Source organism: Mobula hypostoma, chromosome 9, assembly GCF_963921235.1.
Source record: "Mobula hypostoma chromosome 9, sMobHyp1.1, whole genome shotgun sequence".
Classification (NCBI taxonomy): Eukaryota; Metazoa; Chordata; class Chondrichthyes; order Myliobatiformes; family Myliobatidae; genus Mobula; species Mobula hypostoma.
Genome location: NC_086105.1, coordinates 26822659 through 26846794, shown reverse-complemented (window position 1 = coordinate 26846794; position 24136 = coordinate 26822659). Strand labels below are relative to the sequence as shown.

Genomic DNA, 24136 nt, shown 5'->3' with positions numbered 1-24136 from the left:
GGACAAAGCCAGTTTCCATTTTCCGTATCAATGCCCTTCATAGTTATTTATGCCTCGATCAAATCTCCTCTTAATCTTCTACAATCTAGGTAATAAGCTCCTAACCTATTAAACTTTTCCCTGTAACTCAGGTCAAATCTTGGCAGCATCTTGTAATTTTTTTCTGCAATCTTATTGATGTTTTATCTGTAGGTAGGTGACCAGAACTGCATACAATTCTCCCAAATTACACCTCATCAACATTTTATACAACTTCAACATAACATCCTGACTCCTGTACTCAATACATTGATTTGTGAAGGTCAATATGCCAAAAGTCTTTTCTGCAACTGAAACCATGTTTGATTTCTAACTTTTCTCAGTTCTGACAAAAAGTCATCATCAACTGAAATATTAACTGTTTGTCTCCATGGCCACAGACCTGTCTTTATTTTTATATGTGTCCTCCTAATCAATTGATTTTAACGCAACAATTCTCATATACTTTTAGGGACACATTTCTCACTTAGTACCTCTCTTTTTGGTCCTGAATTGCTACTGAATCTGGTTAAATAAATCAATAAGGACCATGATTCCCAATTATACCTTATTCTTAAATGTAACCATACTTTTACTTTCTGTATACTGGACTTACTGGAATGTTGTTCTCTCATATTCTTACTCTTAACAGATTGTTGAAGAATGTATTCCCAAAGGTTTTATTCCCAATCATTTCACCTTCACTCTCCATACTATCTTTGAGTTATATCACCCAGCAGCAAGAGGCCACTGGGTTCCAATGTACTTTCTGCATTATTCATTTGAATAAAAGACTGGTAAAATTCTCAAATTACCTGTATGAAACTACGCTTTTGCAGATCTTGATTTCATACAGGTAATTTGAGAATTGGCTCACATCATGGTTAAAATTATCAGTTTGTGTGTCTGCACACAGAAACACAAAATGCTGGAGATATTCAGCAGGTCAGGATTTGAGTTAGATGCCATATAACAATCTAAATTTATGGCACATCCGTTTGCTTCCTATCAGTTCTGCTGCATCGAATTGCCTCCAAGTCTGCTCCATCAATGGCCATACATTAGCTCATTCTCCGCTTTCTGGCCCAGACTTCATCACTTTTGAGACTTCAGTTCACACTGCAATTCCTTCTCCCACGAAGGAAATTATCACTCGGTAGTTGAAGTATGAAGCCCCCTCATATTCCAAATTCTTCTAAATTCTCTCATTCTTCTAATCTCCAATGATTAGTGCCTTAAGACCACAAGAGTAAAGAAGAGAATTAGGCCATTCAATCCAGAGTCTACTCTGCCATTCACTAACGGCAGATTTATTATCCCTCTCAATCCCATTCTCCTGCCTTCTCCCTGTAACCTTTGACAACCTTATTAATCAAGAACCTATCAACCTCCGCATTTAATATACCAATGATTTGGCCTCCACAGTAGTCTCTGGCAATAATTCCACAGAATTACCACTCTCTAGCTATATAAATTCCTCCTCATCTCTGTTCTAGAGAGATGTCTTTCTATTCAAAGCTGTGCCCTCTGGTCCTAGACTCTCCCACTAATGGAAGCATACTCTGCACATCCACTCTATCCAAGCCTTTCAATATTTTGTAGGGCCCAACCTGAAGAACCATTCCTCCAAGGGCAGCATCCCCAGAATTGGCATAGACTTTCCTGAACTGCTTCCAATGTACCCATATCCCTCCCTAAACAAGGAGACTAGAAGATTAGGTAATTTGGGCACAATCCATCTGTAATTATTGTAAAAGTAATAGAATTTGCTGTAATTTATTCATTTGGAATGAACTTAGCTAACAAAGGGTGAAAGATGAAAAGTTTAGGGGGAACATGAGAGGAAACTTTTTCACTCAGAGGGTTGTGAGAATGTGGAATGAGCTGCCAGCACAAAGGGGGCATGTGAACTCGATTTCAACGTATAAGAGAACTTAGGATAGTTACATGGGCGGTAGCGATATTTAGGGCAATGGTCCAGTTCAGGTCGATGGGAATAGGCAGTTTAAACAGTTTCGGCATGTAGCTGGGCCGAAGGGTCTGTTTCTGTGCTGTACTTTTCTATGACTCTAAGTTCTTTGTGAGTATGATGATAGTTTCCACAATTTCCAGCTCAGCTTCCTTCTCAGTAACGTGATCTTACTGCAACCCCAATCTCGAATCTGCTGGCAGAATACTAAATAAACCCACACATGGATTTATCTTTCCTCGGCATGACTACATAGTACTACGTTTCCCAGGAGCCAGCGCGTACACGCTGAATTTCTCCTGCAGCTCGGCCCCGTCCCGCCCGCGTCGCCAAGTGCACTCTGGGCCGTTGGAGAACTGGAGGATGGCGGCTGTCCCGGTAACACGATGCAGTTTGGGCTCATTAACTGTCATGTGCCGGGTAAATCGTTTCAGGCCCGCTGCCTTTTATTCCACGGCGTTTTCGGTAACCTCTTCTCCTCCGACCGAAGGTAATGGGATAACATTAGGCGCAGTAAGAGAGGTGCTGCGCCTGGTAAAAACCGGGCCTCAGTCGTTCAGTGTGTTACTGGGGTTCCGTTTGTAAACTCTATAACGTTTTTAACTTAATAAAACTTACTTTGAAATAAAGAAGTAAGTCTTTGAGTAACGAGCACCGGGCTGTGAATAATTCACATTCTGTTTTCATGCCTTGCAAACCAATTTACACTGTTCACCATGACCTTGCTGACGAAAATGCTAAAATGGGTTGGGAGTTACTGTGTGGTTCGTTCCTCTCAGCTGCCCTCCCAGCAGTGGCATACCCGATATCATTAAATAAATGCAGCCTATTCATCTTAATTGGAACTAGATAGTAGATTTTTAACATACTAAATTTAGCAAGATGGTTGCGAAACCGTAGGGATGGGAGTGTGTTCTGACTCCAGCCTTATTACCTGTGCTGAATTCATTTTCATGTAGTCCGAAGTACAATAAAATGTTGATAACTTCTATTGATTAGAATTATGTAGTAACTAATGCAAGTGTATACCACAGTAAGTATTCGTTAGTAATTATTTAAAACAAAATTCCATGTGGCAGATTATTCTAAAAATTAAACACAAGATCATTAAGAAAATTGCAGATACAGTTAACAATAGGCAATAATGGTGGAAAGCAAAGGGCTTAGATTTAAATTACTTTTAGTGGTGTGAGTAAATGACTTTGACTTAAATGTACAAGCCACAGTTCAGGAATTTGAAAATGGTACAGTACTGTGTTTTATCTAGAGAAAGAAAGTTCTGGTTAGGTGGACACAGTAGTGGCAAATGGAATTCAATCCAGAAAAGTTGTGGAGAATAAGTAGGACAAGGGATGCCCTATTTACTACAATGTTATGCGAACTGCTATGCTACCCTATACATGTAGAGGATACTTTCCCTTTATGAACTGAAGCTAAGAATATAGGAGCAGAGAAGTCATGCCATAACTGTGTAAAACACAGACTTTTCACCAGCAACTTTGATGTATGTTGACTATTTTGCATAGCTGTGTTACAACATTATAGAATTATCTGATAAAGCTAGAAAAGGTGCAGTGGTGATTTGCAAGAGTCCTGCCAAGGCTGGAGAATTATAGCCACTAGAAAAGACCATCTCAACTGGAAGCTGCTTACATTAGAGTAAAGGGGACAGAAGACATTTAATTAATTAGGTTGTGTATAAATATGACTGAATTAAAAATAAAAACTTGTTTCTCCTAGGAAAAGGAAAAATAAAGGGGAAAGATGGTAATTTTAAGTTAATTGGTAGAAGGATCGGAGGGAAAGGATGAATGATGGTCTGTAACTCATTGTTCACACCCTGTTTACTATAGGGTGTGAACTTGAAGGATCATAATTAATAACAAGGCTGTGATTAATAACTAGGAGAGGGAGATGGGTTTCACCTAGCAAGTTAGTATTATGTATTATTTCTGTACTATTATGTATTTTCTTTATATGTAAACTCTGATCATCAAGTGGGTAGTTGGTATGCTTAAATGAAGTACATAAATTCACAATGTTTGGTGTGCACAATCAATTTGGTGAACAGTACACACGTTGAAGTTTGAAGGTAACTGATTATTTTTAAATTTATTCTTTATCCTGATATTTTTGGATGGATTGATTATTAATTCTTGAGTGATCGAAGTCCACATATAATGTGCAAAGGATCAGAAATGTTAGATCCTCTTTGTTCAGTGTCCACTTTGCCAAATGTGCACAGGTGATCCCTTTAATCTGTTCACATTTGAAGAACCTTATGTAAGGTTCTACAAATTCTTAGCCTGTTATTGCTCAGTATGTGTTTCTAAGCTGTGCCCAAAGTAATGCAACTATTTGTTATATTGAAATAAACCATTTTTTATGAATTGGTCATTCTTGTATCTCACCAAAACATGATCTGTTCGTGCAAAAAAAAAATCAATTTCTTAGCAAAAGTTAAATTCCTCTATTCAAGTCATGAAAAATATTGATGGAAACAATAGCTATTGTTTTTGTTTCCTTATTTTTTTCCTTTTATGATTGTTATCGAAAATAAGAACATTTGATATATTTCTAATGTAGCTCAAGAAAGGTCCAGTTATTTTCAATGTCATTCTAATTTTATCAAATCTCTCCAGGTGCAATAGGAGACCACAGACCAACTCCAAAAGAAAGACAAAGGAGAGAGGTAACTACTGCACAGTTCTTCAATGTTTAAAGTTATTTAAAACCCCTAAGTGCTTGAAGCACAGAAATGAAGCAGCTGAACTTTCTTTATATTCTTATTTTTTTTCCTTTTGAAAGCTGGTTTTAGTTCCTTTCTAAATTATAGAATATTTGTCCCAGTGGTTACTTTATCCTATTCTTTAAAAGCATATGAACAAGGAGAAGATTTAAAATACTTTTCAGATCAGTTTTGTATGACCACCAGGGAGAGTAGATGGAGTAAGGCCAGCCAGGAACATAATGGAACTGCAAGTTAAGTGCATTAATTTACAACATCTTGCCTAAGACATTTTAATTTAGCTTTTTCAGTGAGTATGAAGCTGCCTGTGCTCACTCAAATTCCATGCACAACACTTATCTGGAGAAAATTCCTAAAGTTAGTCCTTGCAGTGTGCTGAGCTGATCAAGGCCAACCTATTGTGAATACCATGCCATATTCTGAGAAATGCTTTCACAGCTGATTAAATCATGGGGAAAAGAAACTGCTAGATCTCAGACTGTGAAGAATATTCAATAATTATTAAAAGTTTATCAGGCTTTTGATTAATTAGTTTATTTAAAGAGAAATCATATGGAATGTTCACCATCACAGCTAATTTTTTCTATTGTAATGAGTGCAGTCACTGAATCTTTTAACATACCATACCTGTTAGACCACAGAAGGATTCAAATCAGAAATTTCTTGAGCATTCACATGTTGGGTACTAGCATTATTTAGAATGGCATGTTCTTGGTGCTTCCTGCTCAGTTAGCTGTTTAATACTCCACCACTTACATAACTAGATGTAGGTTTGATAAGCTTGGATTTGATCTGTTGTGAAGTTGCTTATCTCTATCATTTGCATTTTATTCTGTGTCACTATTTGCATGTCATATTGTACTTCAGCTTCATTAGACTGGCACCTTCTCATTTTTAGGATGCTGCAATGTGCACACTCAAGCTTATATCTGATCCAGAGGTTACAAATACTTTTTTGCTAGGGAGTGGGTTAGAGACTGATCTGGTTAAGAGGTGGAATTCGAGGGGTTTGATCTTAATATTCCATTGGTAGGAATTGTTGCTTATTCAAATTTTGATGCCAACCAATTGGTCTGACGATGAAGAGTTAATGGAGCAAATAAAAGAGCTGGTGTTACAAGCATGTGGAATTAAACACTGCATGTTCCAGTGACAAGAGCAAGCCAAGTAATATCTGTGCTTGTGGATACTTTTGCTTATTGCCCTGGGTTAATTCAGTTAACTAGTTTAAAATGATAGAGATTTAGTGATTTAATTTTCTGTTCACTACAACAAATGCTGTGTTGGCCCATTGTAAAACAAGTACTCTAAGCATTTGTTAGGGTACTGTAAAATATTATGGCAGTTATATATTAAAGCAAATAGGACCAAGTTTGTTTTTCCAAATGCCCACAAAATAACAGTTGTACAATATCTTTAGGAATAGATTTTGCACTCAGCAACACAGCAGTGTTCCCTGCTGATGAGTTGCAGAAGGGTTCATATTTGACTTTAAGGTTACAAGTGAATTTTGTTGATGTGGATTGCACCTTTTCCATTTATTACTTGTTGTCAAGCCCTGGTTTCAAGAAAGTTCTGAAGTGCAGCAAGCAGACTGAGTAGCAAAAAGTGGTGAAGAAGTTAATTGGCTCACAAGTTTTAAGTAAATTTTCAAAAATTATCACAAAACCTGAAATAAAATACAATACACATAAGAAAAAAGTTAGAAGCTGAAATATATTTTAAAAATGCAAATTAGGAAGCATAATTTTGAAATGACTGAAGCAAAGTCTAAAAGATATATAAAGATTACATTTTAGGGCCAGGAAGTTAGATTCACCGTAATTTTACTTTAATGTGTTATTTAAAACTTAATTTTCTTCTCGTGCAGTAAAGCACATCATTTTAGGCTTTATAGAGCAAGACTAGTTTATAATTATCATTGTTAGATTATGTTTGACCAAACAGCACACATTGTGGAGAAGCACAGAATCATTAACATCATCTGGGTTTACACACTTAACTGTGCATAGTACCACAGAACTTCTTAGCTTTATAATATGATGAAGAAATACGAAATCTTAGCCATGCTTTTTGTATTATGTGTTTTTAATGTAATTATTTTTACTGTAATTATTCTGTCTTAATCCAGCAGATATTATCTAGTCACTGAACAACATGGCTACTTGAACAGGTCCAACATGTGCATCAATTCATTCAGTTGTTCAAAAGCTCTCTCTCTCTTGCCACTATACTGTGAGCACAAGGTACATTCTGTTATTGGATCATTCTCAGAAATTTAGACCATAGGTCATAGCAGCAAAATTAGGCCATTTGGCCCATTGAGTACTCTGCCATTCAATCGTGACTGATTTATTGTCCCTCTTAACCCCATTCTCCTGCCTTCTCCCTGTAACCTTTGATGGCCTTACTAATCAAAACCTATCGACCTCTGCCTTAAATATACCTAATAACATGGCCCATGCAGTTGTCTGTCGGCAATGAATTATACAGATTCACCACCCTGTGACTAAGAAATTCCTCTTCATCTCTGTTCTAAAGGACTTCCTTCTGTTGAGACTGTGTCCTCTGGTCCTAGGCTCCCCCACTTTATGAAGCATCCTCTCCATGTTCACTCTGTCTAGGCCTTCCAAAATGAGATGACCCTACATTCTTCTGAGCTCCAGCAAGTACAAGCCCACAGCAATCAAATGCTTCTCATATGTTAACCCTTTAATTCCCAAGATCATTCTCACAAACCTTTGGGCTTTCTCAAATGCCAGCACATCCTTTCTTAGATAGCTGAGAATTGCTTACATTATTCTAAGTACTATAAAGCCTCAGCATGACATCCTTGTTTTTATGTTCTAGTCCTTTCAAAATAAATGCTAACATTGCATTTGCCTTTCTTACCACCAACTCAACCTGCAAATTAACCTTTTTGAAGGGCTGCTGCACGAGGACTCCCAAGTCCCTTTGCATCTCTGATTTCTGAATTTACTCCTTATTTTGAAAATTGTTTATGCCTTTATTCCTTCTATAAAAAGTTCTGTAAAATCACCACCCAGACGAAACCTTGATTATCTGAAAGTGCACAAAAGTCTGGGAATTTGGTCTTTATGGATATCAATGCCTCCAAGCTCCTCTACAGGTCTTGTAGGTTCTTGGCTTTGAATTGTTTCTCTGTTCGTCATGTTTTCTGGATCAAAATTCTGGGTGTCCTCCCTAATCGTGGTATGTGGAAGCACTTTCTCCAAGTGTGCTGTCATAGTTCAGGAAGACAGCTCAGTGCCAAGTCCTAAACTTTTAAGGAAAGACAACTGACATCCACATTCTGAAAATCATGAAAGAGTCTTTTGATTAGCATTACATACCATATCTAGTGATAATTCTGTAAGAATCTGATGTAAAATGAACAATTTTACAAAGAAATGCATACTTTACATTGTAGCCCTCATTTCCAAGAACTGAAAAGATGAAAGTGGACCAAAACTGGTGGAATGTGTACCCAACTGCTGCAGCATTCAAACCTTCCGCTGTGCCTCTTCCTGTTCGTATGGGCTATCCAGTAAAGAGAGGCATACCACCAAGCAAAACAGGAAACCTGGAGCTCATAAAAGTAGGTATAGTCTGGTCGAATTCAATTGTAGCACAATGTTTTGAATATGCTTTGAACCATATTTTGAGAGGAGCCTTTCATTCTGTAGATAATATGTGATAACTATTACTGGAGTGTAGGGACCTCTATACTAAACTAGATGCTTTATTTGTATCCTGATTCATTTTTATCATTGTGCTCCATGAGTACCACTTGTGGTTAAGCAATATTTTTGATTGTGTATTGCTTCCCAAGCTGCATTTTACACTGATTTTTCTGAGGATCACTTTTCCTACACACAAGATGATATCAATTTACAACTTTAAAATATACAGATAAAAATATAAGGATTTTCCTGTTTCTAATTTTTTTTTCAGATTCCAAACTTTTTGCATCTCACACCCCCTGCAATAAAAAGGCACTGTGCAGCTTTAAAAGGTAGGTATTGTATTCTGTTTGGGTATCATAGTATGTTGAATATCTAATATGCAGTAAGTTGTTGTAAGGGATAAGTTAATTCATTTAGAATTGCTCTTCCTTTGCAATGATCATGAGTGCCAAGTTACATATCAATTCTACAGGTAAATAATATGAAGTTACAATGAACCATATTTAAATAGTGCCTGCTTAATCACTAGCTTTGTCTGTTGCTCAGTTTTTAAATAATCTGATTTACTTGTAACTATTTTGCTTTGCTTGTGTGTAACTTTGCTATTGCCTTCTGGTTTATGATTCCACTAGGTTTATTATTCCGCTGCGGCTGACAAGCTATAATGATCCTACATTGTTGTTAATGCTTTGTATTCTTTTCAGTGGATTTTAGTCTCACATTGCTATGTATAATGTTTTAAATTCTCCATTTGGTACTGTTAATCTTTAATTTCCACATTACTCTGTTACATTAAGGAGCATTAGTAAAGGAATTAACATATAGTTGAAGCTAGAAGTCACAAAGAGAAATCATGTTTTTGTCTCACTGTAAATGACTTGCAAGAGTTATTTAAAAAAATCTTTCTGGAATGATATTTGATGACAACATTCTGGAATGTTCCATGGTTTGGTCCCCAAACCCAAGGAAGGATACACTTGCCTTCTAGACCTTACTGTGTAAATTAACTAGATTGATTTGTGCGATGAGAGGTTGTTCTGTGAGAAGATGTGCTGATCCACACACCAACACATGTTTTAAAAAAAGTGTAAGATAATGTTGTTGAATTAGATTGTAGATGCTGTGTCGATGCTCTAAAATCTAAAACAAGGGGACGTTAATCTTCAAATAAAGGGCAGCTATTTATTGCTGAGATGTGAAATCCCAGATCATGTGTATCACACCAGTGTGCTGATTTTAGGCTGAGATCAAATTTTTAGACATGATGGCAATTACGGTATATGTAGATGAAGAGAAAATGGAAATGGTTGAAGAGCCATGATTGTATTGAATATCAAAGAATGTAAAGATAAAATAGTAGCACTGTGCTGTTGTTGGCTCATCCAACGTAATGAAGTTACAAATATACACTCAGTGGCCACTTTATTAGGTACCTCCTATACCTAATAAGGCGTACGTTCATGATCTTCTGCTGCTGCAGCCCATCCACTTCAAGTTTCAATGAATTGCATGTTAATAGAAACATAGAAAATAGGTGCAGGAGTAGGCCATTCGACCCTTCGAGCCTGCACCGCCATTTATTATGATCATGGCCGATCATCCAACTCAGAACCCTGTACCAGCCTTCCCTCCATACCCCCTGATCCCTTCAGCCACAAGGGCCATATCTAACTCCCTCTTAAATATAGCCAATGAACTGGCCTCAACTGTTTCCTGTGGCAGAGAATTCCACAGATTCACCACTCTCTGTGTGAAGAAGTTTTTTCCTAATCTCGGTTCTAAAAGGCTTCCCCTTTATCCTCGAACTGTGACCCTTCGTTCTGGACTTCCCCAACATTGGGAACAATCTTCCTGCATCTAGTCTATCCAATTCCTTTAGGATTTTATACGTTTCAATAAGATTCCCCCCTCAATCTTCTAAATTCCAACGAGTATAAGCCTAGTTGATCCAGTCTTTCATTATATGAAAGTCCTGCCATCCCAGGAATCAATCTGGTGAACCTTCTTTGTACTCCCTCTATGGCAAGGATGTCTTTTCTCAGATTAGGGGACCAAAACTGCACACAATACTCCAGGTGTGGTCTCACCAAGGCCTTGTACAACTGCAGTAGTACCTCCCTGCTCCTGTACTCGAATCCGCTTGCTATGAATGCCAACATACCATTCGCCTTTTTCACCGCCTGCTGTACCTGCATGCCCACTTTCAATGACTGGTGTATAATGACACCCAGGTCTCGTTGCACCTCCCCTTTTCCTTATCGGCCACCATTCAGATAATAATCTGTTTTCCCGTTTTTGCCACCAAAGTGGATAACCTCACATTTATCCACATTAATTTGCATCTGCCATGACTTTGCCCACTCACCTAACCTATCCAAGTCACCCTGCATCCTCTTAGCATCCTCCTCACAGCTAACACTGCCGCCCAGCTTCGTGTCATCCGCAAACTTGGAGATGCTGCATTTAATTCCCTCATCTAAGTCATTAATATATGTTGTAAACAACTGGGGTCCCAGCACTGAGCCTTCCGGTACCCCACTAGTCACTGCCTGCCATTCTGAAAAGGTCCCGTTTATTCCCACTCTTTGCTTCGTGTCTGCCAACCAATTCTCCATCCACATCAATACCTTGCCCCCAATACCGTGTGCTTTAAGTTTGCACACTAATCTGTGTGGGACCTTGTCAAAAGCCTTTTGAAAATCCAAATATACCACATCCACTGGTTCTCCCCTATCCACTCTACTAGTTACATCCTCAAAAAATTCTATGAGATTCGTCAGACATGATTTTCCTTTAACAAATCGATGCTGACTTTGTCCGATGATTTCACCGCTTTCCAAATGTACTGTTATCACATCTTTGATAACTGACTCTAGCATTTTTCCCACCACCGATGTTAGGCTAACCGGTCTATAATTCCCCGGTTTCTCTCTCCCTCCTTTTTTAAAAAGTGGGGTTACATTAGCCACCCTCCAATCCTCAGGAACTAGTCCAGAATCTAAAGAGTTTTGAAAAATTATCACTAATGCATCCCCTATTTCTTGGGCTACTTCCTTAAGCACTCTGGGATGCAGACCATCTGGCCCTGGGGATTTATCTGCCTTTAATCCCTTCAATTTACCTAACACCACTTCCCTACTAACATGTATTTCGCTCAGTTCCTCCATCTCACTGGACCCTCTGTCCACTACTATTTCCAGAAGATTATCTATGTCCTCCTTAGTGAAGACAGAACCAAAGTAGTTATTCAATTGGTCTGCCACGTCCTTGCTCCCCATAATCAATTCACCTGTTTCTGTCTGTAGGGGACCTACATTTGTCTTAACCAATCTTTTTCTTTTCACATATCTATAAAAGCTTTTACAGTCAGTTTTTATGTTCCCTGCCAGTTTTCTCTCATAATCTTTTTTCCCTTTCCTAATTAAGCCCTTTGTCCTCCTCTGCTGGACTCTGAATTTCTCCCAGTCCTCAGGTGAGCCACTTTTTCTGGCTAATTTGTATGCTTTTTCTTTGGAATTGATACTATCCCTAATTTTCCTTGTCAGCCATGGGTGCACTACCTTCCCTGATTTATTCTTTTGAGAGCAGTACTCTTCTGCACATGCATGGTTATTTGAGTTATTGTCGCCTTCCTGTCAGGTTGAACCAGTCTAGCCATTTTCCTCTGACCTCACTCATCAACAGGGTACTTTTGCTCACGGAACTGCCACTCACTGGATGTTTTTTTTTGTTTTTCACACCATTCTCTAAAAACTCCAGACACAGTTGTGTGTGAAATTCCCAGGAGACCAGCAGTTTCTGAGGCACTCAAACTACCCCATTTGGCACCAACAATCACTGCACAGTCAAAGTTACTTGTATCAGATTTCTTCCTCATTCTGATGTTTGGTCTGAACACCTTGACCATATTGCATGTTTTTATGCATTGACTGATTAGATATTTGCATTAACAAGCAGGTGTACAGGTATACCTGATAAAGTGGCCAATGAGTGTATGAACATTTTTTTGTGATATCTATCATTTGTAATTTTCAACACTTCGCTAAGGTGTAAATAGCATGTACTGAGTAATTTGTCTTTTTGTTCTTCAACCAATGTACTTTCAAAACTGATTTATTTGGATTAATAATTGTGTGATAATTGTACTGTTTAGAATCAGTGAAATAATTGAAAATGTGAATTTTAAAATGTAATAAAGTTAGCTCCTGTTTGTCAAAATGTTTTAAAACAACATGTCATTATGTACATCGCTCTTCAAAGCTGAGTAAACTAATAAGGTGCTTTATTAAAACCATAAGAGTATCCTTATTGTTCCAGTTTGATGGTGTGCATTTACTATAATGCTTACGTGAAGCAGGACAAATAGTGATGCAGCAACCCGGGTTCAATGCTGAGCATCCAGAAGGGCAATCCTGTTTATCCCATTCTCACCCTGCATCTTTGTTCCTTATCTACTCACACATACCTGCCACTTTCCCTTGGATTCTGTTTTCTATTAAACTACACTGAAGAAGTAATTTACAATTGCCAGTCAACCTTCCAGTATATTTGTAGGACATAGAAGAAACCCAGCTCAGTGGAACATGCGAACTCAGCATACACAACACCTCTCAGTGGAACATGCGAACTCAGCATACACAACACCTAAAGTTATGATAAAACACGTTTTCACCACCATACTAGTCTATTTGTTTTACTGTTTAATATAAAACACTTGCAGCTGTGTCATCCGTCTAGTCCAGATCAAGTCCAAATTCCATACTGCTTGCTGTAAAGTTGATTCTAGTGTTCAAAGAGATATTAAAATAGATTTTGTTTCAATGAAGGCTTCCACATTTTGTACCTTCACTGCAAAAAATATTAGTATAGACCAGATGATCTTAATTTTATAATGGCAAAATTTTTATTTGTAGTTGTAAAAATAGGCAGCTTATAGCTAATAATAGTTAATGCAGTAGAATTACAATATTAGTTGCTTAGTATTAAGCGTACTAACTATTTTGCTTTTTACTCTTTTTTTTTCCCCCGCTATCAGATTTCTGCACTGTATGGCCAGCAGCACTTGATAATGACGAAAAATGTGAAGAACATTTTCCTATTGAAATTAAAACAACTGATTATGTTGCAGCAGGACCTTCTGTCCGAAATCCAAATGCTAGAGTGGTTACCTTGACAGTAAGTATAACCATATAACAATTACAGCACGGAAAGAGGCCATCTCGGCCCTTCTAGTCCATGCCGAACTCTCACTCTCACCTAGTCCCACCGATGTGCACTCAGCTCATAACCTTCCATTCCTTTCCTGTCCATATATCTATCCAGTTTAACTTTAAACGACAACATCGAACCTGCCTCAACCACTTCTGCCGGAAGCTCGTTCCACACAGCCACCACTCTCTGAGTAAAGAGGTTCCCCCTCATGTTACCCCTAAACTTTTGCCCTTTAACTCTCAACTCATGTCCTTTTGTTTGAACCTCCCCCACTCTCAATGGAAAAAACCTATCCACGTCAACTCTATCTATCCCTCTCATAATCTTAAATACCTCTATGGAGTTCCCCCCTCAACCTTCTACGTTCCGAAGAATAAAGATCCAACTTGTTCAACCTTTCTCTGTAACTTAGGTGATGAAACGCAGGTAACATTCTCGTAAACCTTCTCTGTACTCTCTCTATTTTCTTGACATCCTTCTTATAATTTGGTGACCAAAACTGTACACCATGCTCCAAATTTGGCCGCACAATGCTTTGTACAATTTCAACATTACATCCCAACTCCTATACTCAATGCTCTGATTTATAAAGGCCAGCATACCAAAAGCTTTCTTCACCACCCTATCCACGTGAGATTCCACCTTCAGGGAACTATGCACCATTATTCCTAGATCCCTCAGTTCTACTGCATTCTTCAATGCCCTACCATTTACCATGTATGTCCTATTTTGATTAGACCTACCAAAGTGTATCAGCATTAAACTCCACCTGCCATCTGGCCTAAATCTCTCTGCAAGGTTTGGAAACCTACTTCATTATCCACAACTCCACCTATCTTAGTATCATCTGCATACTTACTCATCCAATTTACCACCCCATCACCCAGATCATTAATGTATATGACAAATAACATTGGACCCAGTACAGCTCCCTGAGGTACACCACTAGTCACTGGCCTCCAATCTGACAAACAGTTTTCCACCACCACTCTCTGGCATCTCCCATCCAGCCACTGCTGAATCCATTTTACTATTTCAATATTAATACCTAACGATTGAATCTTCCTCACCAACCTTCCGTGTGGGACCTTGCCAAAGGCCTTACTGAAGTCCATATAGACAACATCCACCACTTTACCCTCGTCAACATTCCTAGTAACCTCTTCAAAAAATTCAATAAGATTTGTCAAACATGACCTTCCACGTACAAAACTGTGTTGACTGTTCCTGATCAGACCCTGTCTATCCAGTTAATTACATATACCATCTCTAAGAATGCTTTCCATCAATTTACCCACCACTGACGTCAAACTCACAGGCAGATAATTGCTAGGTTTGCTCTTAGAACCCTTTTTAAACAATGGAACAACATGAGCAATATGCCAATCATCCAGCACCATCCCAGTTTCTAATGACATTTGAAATATTTCTGTCAGAGCCCCTGCTATTTCCACACTAACTTCCCTCAATGTCCTAGGGAATATCCTGTCAGGACCCGGAGACTTATCCACTTTTATATTCCTTAAAAGTTCCAGTACTACTACTACTTTAATCACCATAGTTTCCATAACTTCCCTGCCCGTTTCCCTTATCTTACATAATTCAATATCCTTCTCCTTAGTGAATACCGAAGAAAAGAAATTGTTCAAAATCTCCCCCATCTCTTTTGGCTCCGCACATAGCCGTCCACTCTGATTCTCCAAGGGACCAATTTTATCTCTCACTATCCTTTTGCTATTTATGTAACGGTAGAAATCCTTGGGATTTATTTTCACCTTACTTGCCAAAGCAACCTCATATCTTCTTTTAGCTTTTCTAATTTTTCTTAAGATTCTTTTTACATTCTTTATATTCCTTGAGCACCTCATTTACTCCATGCTGTCTATATTTATTGTAGATCTCTCTTTTTTCCCGAACCAAGTTTCCATTATCCCTTGAAAACCATGGCTCTCTCAAACTTTTAGTCTTTCCTTTCAACCTAACAGGAACATAAAGATTCTGTACTCTCAAAATTTCACCTTTAACTGACCTCCATTTCTCTATTACATCCTTCCCATAAAACAAATTGTCCCAATCCACTCCTTCTAAATCCTTTCGCATCTCCTCAAAGTTAGCCTTTCTCCAATCGAAAATTTCAACCCTGGGTCCAGATCTATCCTCCTCCATAATTATATTCAACCTAATAGCATTGTGATCACTGGACCCGAAGTGCTCCCCAACACAAACCTCCATCACCTGACCTATCTCATTCCCTAACAGGAGATCCAACACTGCCCCTTCTCTTGTTGGTACCTCTATGTATTGCTGCAAAAAACTATCTTGCACACATTTTACAAACTCCAAACCATTCAGCCCTTTTATAGTATGGGCTTCCCAGTCTATGTGTGGAAAATTAAAATCTCCCACAATCACAACCTTGTCCCTACTACTAATATCTTCTATTTCCTTACAAATTTGCTCCTCCAATTCTCGCTCCCCATTTGGTGGTCTATAATACACCCCCATAAGAGTTACTGCGCCTTTCCCATTCCTCAATTCCACCCAAATAGCCTCCCTAGACGAGCCCTCTAATCTATCCTGCCAGAGCACCGCTATAATATTTTCTCTGACAAGCAATGCAACCCCTCCCCCTCTTGTCCCTCTGATTCTATCACACCTGAAGCAATTAAATCCAGGGATACTTAGTTTCCAATCATACCCCTCCTGTAACCATGTTTCACTAATAGCTACCACATCATACTTCCAGGTATCAATCCATGCTTTAAGCTCATCCACCTTTCTTACAATGCTCCTAGCATTAAAATAAATGTATTTAAGAAAATTTCCACCTCTTACTCTCTGTTTATCATTAACTGTGCAAACAATTTTACTATTTTCTTTTTCTTCCTTCTTCCCTGCATCTGTTCCTACACTCTGGTTCCCCTCCCCCCTCGTATCTAGTTTAAATCCACCGGAGCGCCTCTAGCAAACCTACCCACAAGAATATTTGTCCCCCTCCAATTCAAATGTAGACCGTCCCGCCAAAACAGGTCCCACCTTCCCTGGAAAACTGCCCAATTATCTATAAATCTGAAGCCCTCCCTCCTGCACCATGTCTTCAGCCACGTGTTGATGTGCCTTGATGTGCACTATCTTAGTATTTCTAAACCCTCCTGCACGTGGCACTGGTAGCAATCCTGAGATTGCTATCCTGGAGGTCCTGTCCTTTAACTTGGTGCCTAACTCCCTAAACTCACCTTTCAGGACCTCCACATTCTTCCTACCCACGTTATTGGTCCCTACATGGACCACGACATCCGGCTGCTCACCCTTCCTCTTGACTATACGGAGAACTGGATCCGAAATATCGCGGACCTTGGCACCAGGGAGGCAACAGACCATCCGCGATTCTCGATCTCTTCCACAGAACCTCTTATCTGACCCCTAACTATCGAATCCCCTATCACTACTGCTCTCCTCTTTTCCCTCCTTCCCTTCTGAGTTGTGGGTCCCATCTCGGTGCCAGAGATGCAACCACTGCAACTTGTCCCTGGTAGGTCGTCCCCATCAACAATATCCAAAACGATGTACTTATTATTGATGGGAATGGCCACAGGGGTGTTCTGCTCCTTCTGTCTCTTCTCCTTCCATCTCCTGACAGTCACCAAGCTACCTGTCTCCTGACTCTTAGGGGTGACTATCTCCCTGTAACTCCTCTCTATTTCTGCCTCTGCCTCCGGAATGATCCGAAGTTCATCCAGCTCCAGCTCCAGTTCCCTAACTCGGTTTGTCAGGAGCTGCAGCTGGATGCACCTTTCGCAGGTGTAGTAATCAGGGACGATTGTGCTCGCCCTGACTTCCCACATCCTGGAAACAGAGCACTCAACCGCCCTAACCGCTGCCTCCATTACCTACTCTTAAGGCAATTAGATTTATTAAAGGAACTTACCCGGCCTTACCACACTTGGAGTGAAGCTCTTCCTCAGCCTCTGCTCACCGAAGCCTCAGGAGCCAAAGCCTTCCTACTCTGTCTCCCTCTACTCCGTCGCCTGCTCCATTAATCTGCTCTCTTTTAAATACTCCTGCCTCACGGTCCGTCTTACACGCACTTGCGCAGTCGTGCCCTGTTCAACTGCCGAAGAAAATGACTGACTTCCACAAACTGCTCTCTTTTAAATACTCCCGCTACCTCACGGTCCGACTTACACACGGACTGCGGACGTGATGAATTGCTAATAGAAAGGACCTATTGTATATTATTTAAGGTTATGTCAATTCTTCCACACAGTGAGCATTATAAAACCCCTTTCTCAGTGAAGGCTTGTTGATTGTAGCCCAGAAGAGAATGAATTTCTGACTATTTATCTGCTAGGGTAACAGCTAAATTTCATGTTTTGAGAGCTACTTTACTGAATTCACAAGCAACATGTGGATAAAATGGATAGTTTCTGGGTAATTAGTTCATTCCCTGTATTTTCAACTCATGAAGTCTCCTGTTGGATATAAATTTGTAGTGTAGAAACCAGGCTGATAATATCTTCCTTTCGCTGAAACATGCTATTGCTGGAAAAACAATCCTGATGTGAATGATTTTGTTTTGTTCTCCTTGCCTCTGGCGATATATCTGATATTTCCCACATTGCATACTGGAATTTTAAATACAATTCATAGAAAAGAAGACATTTTATTCTAACAAAATGTAATCCTGCTTTGATAATTTTGTTTTGTGAGGATAAAGTACTTAGCTTCAAACAAGTCACTGAAACTTGCAAAATATAAATATGTAATGTAATCAGTTGTTCTACCTATATTAATATAGTGAGAAACTCTAAATCAATTCCTCAAAGGACGAGTATTGCAAGGTTGTATTATAGTGGTGCTAGAAAGTTTGTGAACCCTGTCGCATTTTCTGTATTTCTGCATCAATATTACCTAAAATGTGATCAGATCTTCACATAAGTCCTAAACTAGATAAGAGAACCCAATTAAATAAATAATAAGAAAAACATTATACTTGTTGATTTAGTTATTGAGAAAAATGACCCAATATTACAAGTATTTGTTGGAAAAAATACGTGAACCTTTGCTTTCAGTAACTGGTGTGACCCTGTTGTACAGCAATAACTTCAACCAAGTGTTTCCAGTATCTGTTGATCAGTCCTGCACGTTGGCCAGGAGGAATTTTAGGCTGTTCCTCCTTACAATACTGCTTCAACTCTGGAATGTTGGTTGCTTCCTTGTGTGAACTGCTTGCTTCAGGTCCTTCCACAATATTTCTATAGGTTTAAGGTCAAGGGTTTGACTCGGCCATTCCAAAACACGAATTTTCTTCTTTTTAAACCATTCTGTTGTGATTTACTTGTCTTTTGGATCATTGTCTTATTGCATTATCCAACTTCTATTAAGCTTCAGGCAGACTTGCTACCCTGACATCGTCCTATAAAATGTCTTGATGCAATTTTGAATTAATGATTGCAAGCTGTCCAGGCTCTGAGGCAGCAAAATAATGCTCCTTTTCCAGGCTTCACAGTTGGAATGTGGTTTTGGTGTTGGTGTGCTTTTTCCTCCAATCATAGCATTGTGCATTTCTGCAAAAAGTTGAACTTTTGTGTCATCTGTCCACAGAACATTGTCCCAGAATTGTTGTAGAACATCCAGGTGGTCTTTTGCAAACTTGAGACGTGCAGCAATATTTTATTTGGAGAGCAGTGGTTTCCTTTGTGGTGTCCTTCCATGAACACCATTTTTAAGTATTTTTCATGAACAGAGACTTTAGCAAGTCCTAGAGATTTCTGCAGATCTTTTGCTGTTGCCCTTGGGTTCTTTGTCACCTTCTTCAGCATTGTACATTGTGCTCTTGATGCGATCTTTGCAGCTTACCGTCTCCTAGGGAGAGTAGCAACAGTACTGAGCTTCCTCCATTTGTAGACAGTTTCTCTTGCTGTGGACTGATGAACACAGGTCTTTAGAAATGCTTTTGTAGCCTTTTCCAATTGTATGCATCTCCACTAGTCTTCTAAAGTCCCCCGAAAGTTGTTTAGATCGATGCATGGTGCTCATAAACAGATCTACCTTGAGAACAGCAGGCTCGGTCAGTCATCTGACTTTGTGTGCCTTTTTTATAGGGCAGGGCACCTCTATAACCCCCACCTCCAATCTCATCTCATTGATTGGAGTACCTGACTCCAAATAGCTTTTGTAGAAGGCATTACCACAAAAGTTCACATACTTTTTTTCCAACATCTACAGGTAATATTGGATAATTTTTCTCAATAAATAAATGAACAAGTGTAATGTTTTTTTTCTGTTGCTTACTTAATTGAGTTCTCTTTATCCAGCTTGAGGACTTGTGTGAAGATCTGATGGCATTTTAGGTCATATTTCTGCAGAAATAGGGAAAATTCTACAGGCTTTACAAATTTTCTAGCACCACTGTATGTGTTAGGCAATTTGGGAAGGAATTGGCTAAATACATAAATGTGTGCTTAAAATGACATCATATATAAAGTGAGTTTTCAAATTCATAAGACAGTGTCTAACTTGTTAGCAGAAAAAGTTGAAAAACAAAGTACCAGTGTCATTAATATACCAAATACCAGAAAAGGAATGGTTTAGATGGATTTAATATAAAGAGATCTGAAGAAAGTGAAATAGGATTCTCCTAAAATAAAGAAATAAAAAGGACAGCCTGCATGGATAATTTGCTTTTATGCAGTATTGTTAATGAAGAAAGATGCTCAGAACCCTTAGTGGATGTATTCTCAATAAATGAGAAAGCACAATAAAATGAAGAACATTCATTTTAAAGAGGATATCACACATGTGCAGAAGTTGATTAATTGAAGGAAATAATTTCAGAATATAAATTGCAGGTGCTGAAAATGGCTATTAATGACAAAACTAAGAAAAGTGGCTATTACACAATAGGCTGGAGTTGAAAGGAAAGATTGTGGTAGTTGGTAATGGTGCTGGGAGGTGCTAGAGGAATTTAAATATGAGAACAAGAGGACAAAGAGGCATCTGTCAGCAAAGACTGAGAAATTAACCATATTCTACTGTCACATTGTCAGTATTCTCTTGGTAACGTTGCCCATAACAATTCAGTGGCCTGTATGGATGATAAAAGATCTAAAATAGAATGCCCAGTTAATGTGATGTGCAGCACATTAATATATAAGAAACAAACACAGGAATTTTTATTCAGTAAAAAAGGGTGAGAGAAGTTCACAGTCATCTATAGTTTACATTTTAGGAAGATAAATACTGCCTTGAGGGAGCATGTGTTCTGTTTATTCAAGTAAATGCCATGACACAAAAATTGTACAAAAAATTCTGAGTATGTTACCACTAGTTTCTTTCCTTGCTTTCTAGTGCTGTCTTTGTAGCCTTAAGCTTGCCTAAGTGATATCACCAGTCAAGAAATATCCAAATTTAGTCATCTGAGAGATGGTGAATCTCATTAGTCAAAAAAAATGATAATTATCATTAATCCTCTGATGAGGTAGCATTTCTTCCGACCCTTCTGCTTCACGTTGGTAAGAAGAGGACATGGCCCACATGGTTGGGATTGTTGATGATAGATGTTGCCTTCTTGAAAAAGTGCCTCTTATAGATGCTTTCAGTGACAGAGATGATTCTGCTTGTGAGGATCTGAGGTGTGTCCACTGCACTCTGCAGCTTCTTGCTTTGCTGTGTATTGCAATTGCCATACCAGCCAATGATGCATCTAGTCAAGATACTTACAACAGTGCATCAGTAGAAGCTTGTAAAATAACGTAGATGATGTTAACCACCAAACTCTTGAGGTGCCTTTCAATAAACATGGGAATCACTAGAACTACCACATGCAAACAAACAGCATTTCAGTGCCAAGAAAATAGCGATTTTGTTCATATGTTCCTTTAAGGCAGGGGTTTCCAATCTGGGGTCCATGGACCTCTTGCTTAATGGCATTGGTCCATGGTGTTAGAAAGGTTGGGAACCCCTGCTTTATGGCCAAGTTGATGAGCTCTTGAGTTGTTTCTAACTACTGCAACTGTGAAGAAACCCAGTTAGAGCCTTTTAGTAAAGTCCACTCATTCTGAAATAATGCAGTGAGACAATTAGTTCTTTTGTTTTAAATAATGCTGTTGATTATCCTCTATTCTTTTTAACCGCCATAAGTTTCCTTCCTAGTGCAAGCAGGTTGGCAGCTTCTGGTAAAGATGAAAGAGTTAAGATGTAACTTGAGCATTTTTGTGCAACCAGAGATCATGAAATCATTCATCAAAGTCCATGGGGGAAATGCAGCCACCTGAATCTCCATCCCCAGTTAAGGATCTCTGATCTCAAGCACCCTGGAGCTGATTTGTTCTTTAATCTTCTGTTTAGTAAGCAGAAAGCACAAAAACAACACAATCTTCCTAGTGCTGCTGGCCTGCGGGAAGTAGATGCTACAGTAATTTTCCAGCCGGAACTTGTTTCTAAATGTAATTTTTTTTGTTTATTATGGTTGCACTTTGGATTTTATTTTCAAGATTATTGCCCATCCCTAATTTCACTTGAATAGGTGGGAGTGAATCACAATTTTAATAGGTAGAATTAGCTTAGTGTTCACCTCGTTCCTCCTTTTCCCATCAGTAATCCCATCCACTTTTTCTTTTCTCACCATATCCAGCTGTAAAACTATAATATATTTATTGAAACTGATCTACATACATATTTTATAGAAAAAAGAAGCAAAGTTTTGGAAAATGGATTCTCATCATGGTCACAAATAATTTAGTAACCATTTCATTTCAATGCTGATAAATTGGTCTTTCTAACATAATGAGCCCTGCAAAACTACAATAGTGATTTATGAAAGCAGGATTAATGAAATTCAAAATGTTAATTTCTATTTATCAACAGGGACAGGAGACAAGGTGCCTATTTGCTCATATCCAGTTTCAAATAGCAGTGCTGTTCCCTCCAAAGACCATTATGAGCAACTAAGGATATTGTGTTTAAGGTTATTCCTATATACATTGAAACGGTTGACTTGAGGATTGGTAACTTTATGGCTGTATTGCTATAACTTCATTACACATAGGAGCAGAATTAGGTCATATGGCCCATCAGTCTACTCCGCCATTTGATCATGACTGATTTATTTTCCCCTCTCAACCCTATTCTCCTGCCTTTGCCCCATGTTGTTTGACACTCTTACTAATCAATAACCTATCAAACACCACTTTAATGACTCCACAGCCCTCTGTGGCAATGAATTACACAGAATTACCATCCTCTGGTTAATGAAATTCCTTTTCATCTCTGATCTAAAGAGGCATCCTTGTTTTTCTGATCTAAAAGGACATCCTTTTATTCTGAGGCTCTGCCAGATGATCTTAGACTCCCGATACTGGAAACGTCCTCTCCATGTCCACACTATACAAGCCTTTCAATATTCAGTGGGTTTCAAAAAGATTTCTCCTCATCCTTATAAACTCCAGAAGGTACTGGACCATCAAACGCACTTCATGTTAAACTTTTCATCCCTGGGATCTTTCTTTATAAACTTCTCTCTGGTGCTTAGATATGGAGCCCAAAACATGCTTTTGACTTCCTTACCACTGGCTCAACTTGCAAGCTAACCTTTCGGGAATCCTGCACTAGGACTTCAAAGTCCCTTTGCACCTCCAATTTCTGAATTCTCTTCGCAATTAAAAAATCATCTACACCTTTATTCCTTCTACTAAAATGCATCAAGATATACTTCACTGCACTGTATTCCATCTGCCACTTCTTTGCCCATTCACCCAATCTGTCTAAGTTCTCCTATAGACTCGCTGCTTCCTCAACATTATCTGCCCCTTCACCTATCTTTGTGTAATCTGCAAACTTGGCCACAAAGCCAACAACTCATTCATCCAGGTTATTAAGATATAATGTGAAAAGTAGCGGACCTAATAAGAACCCCTGCAAAACAACACTAGTCACCAGCAACAAACCAAAAAAAGGCCCCCTTATTCCCACTTTTTGTCTCTGCCAGTCATCCAATCTTTTATCCATGCTATTACCTTTCCTGTATACCATGGGATTTTATCTTGTTTAGCAGCCTCATATGTGGCACCTGTCAGCAGCCTTCTGAAAATAGGTAATAAGAAGGTTTATAAAATACTGTTTTGAAACATTGTTGGATCATGGATAGGCACCAGATGGTTTCATTATCCTCTTGGGGAAAATAATGGCTTTGCTTATCTCCTTTCATTTGGTAATTGACCATTATAATTCTAGTATTGTTCGTGGAAATATGTATATATATTTTTTTTCTTCATATTTTATAGGTCAGACTTTTGAATCTCAATTTGGATGACCATGCCAAGAAGAAACTCATTAAACTTGTAGGAAATCGATATGACAAAAATACAGATATGCTTACCATTACATCTGACAGGTACAGTAACATGAAACAGATGTCGGTTATAAGAAGAATTAAGGTTACCAAGCACTTAATCACTGTCTTCATTAGGAAACAACAAACCCTTAATGCATAATGGTGAGATT

The 24136-nt window shown here is 38.7% G+C and overlaps 1 protein-coding gene across 3 annotated transcripts in view; it reads left to right on the top strand.

The window, feature by feature from the left end:
* The first annotated feature begins 2316 nt into the window (after window positions 1-2316).
* The window catches only part of mrps35 (mitochondrial ribosomal protein S35), a 30919-nt gene continuing 9099 nt past the window's right edge, over window positions 2317-24136 (top strand). The window contains exons 1-7 of one of the 3 annotated variants that reach the window (XM_063057920.1): window positions 2391-2477; window positions 4630-4679; window positions 6871-6982; window positions 8167-8334; window positions 8691-8751; window positions 13458-13597; window positions 23917-24026. In XM_063057920.1, coding sequence (XP_062913990.1) covers window positions 6917-6982; window positions 8167-8334; window positions 8691-8751; window positions 13458-13597; window positions 23917-24026 — 545 coding nt within the window. In that variant the 5' untranslated portion in view covers window positions 2391-2477; window positions 4630-4679; window positions 6871-6916. Of the gene's footprint in view, window positions 2478-4629; window positions 4680-6867; window positions 6983-8166; window positions 8335-8690; window positions 8752-13457; window positions 13598-23916; window positions 24027-24136 lie in introns of all 3 variants that reach the window. The other 2 variants (XM_063057919.1, XM_063057918.1) reach the window with 2 other exon arrangements.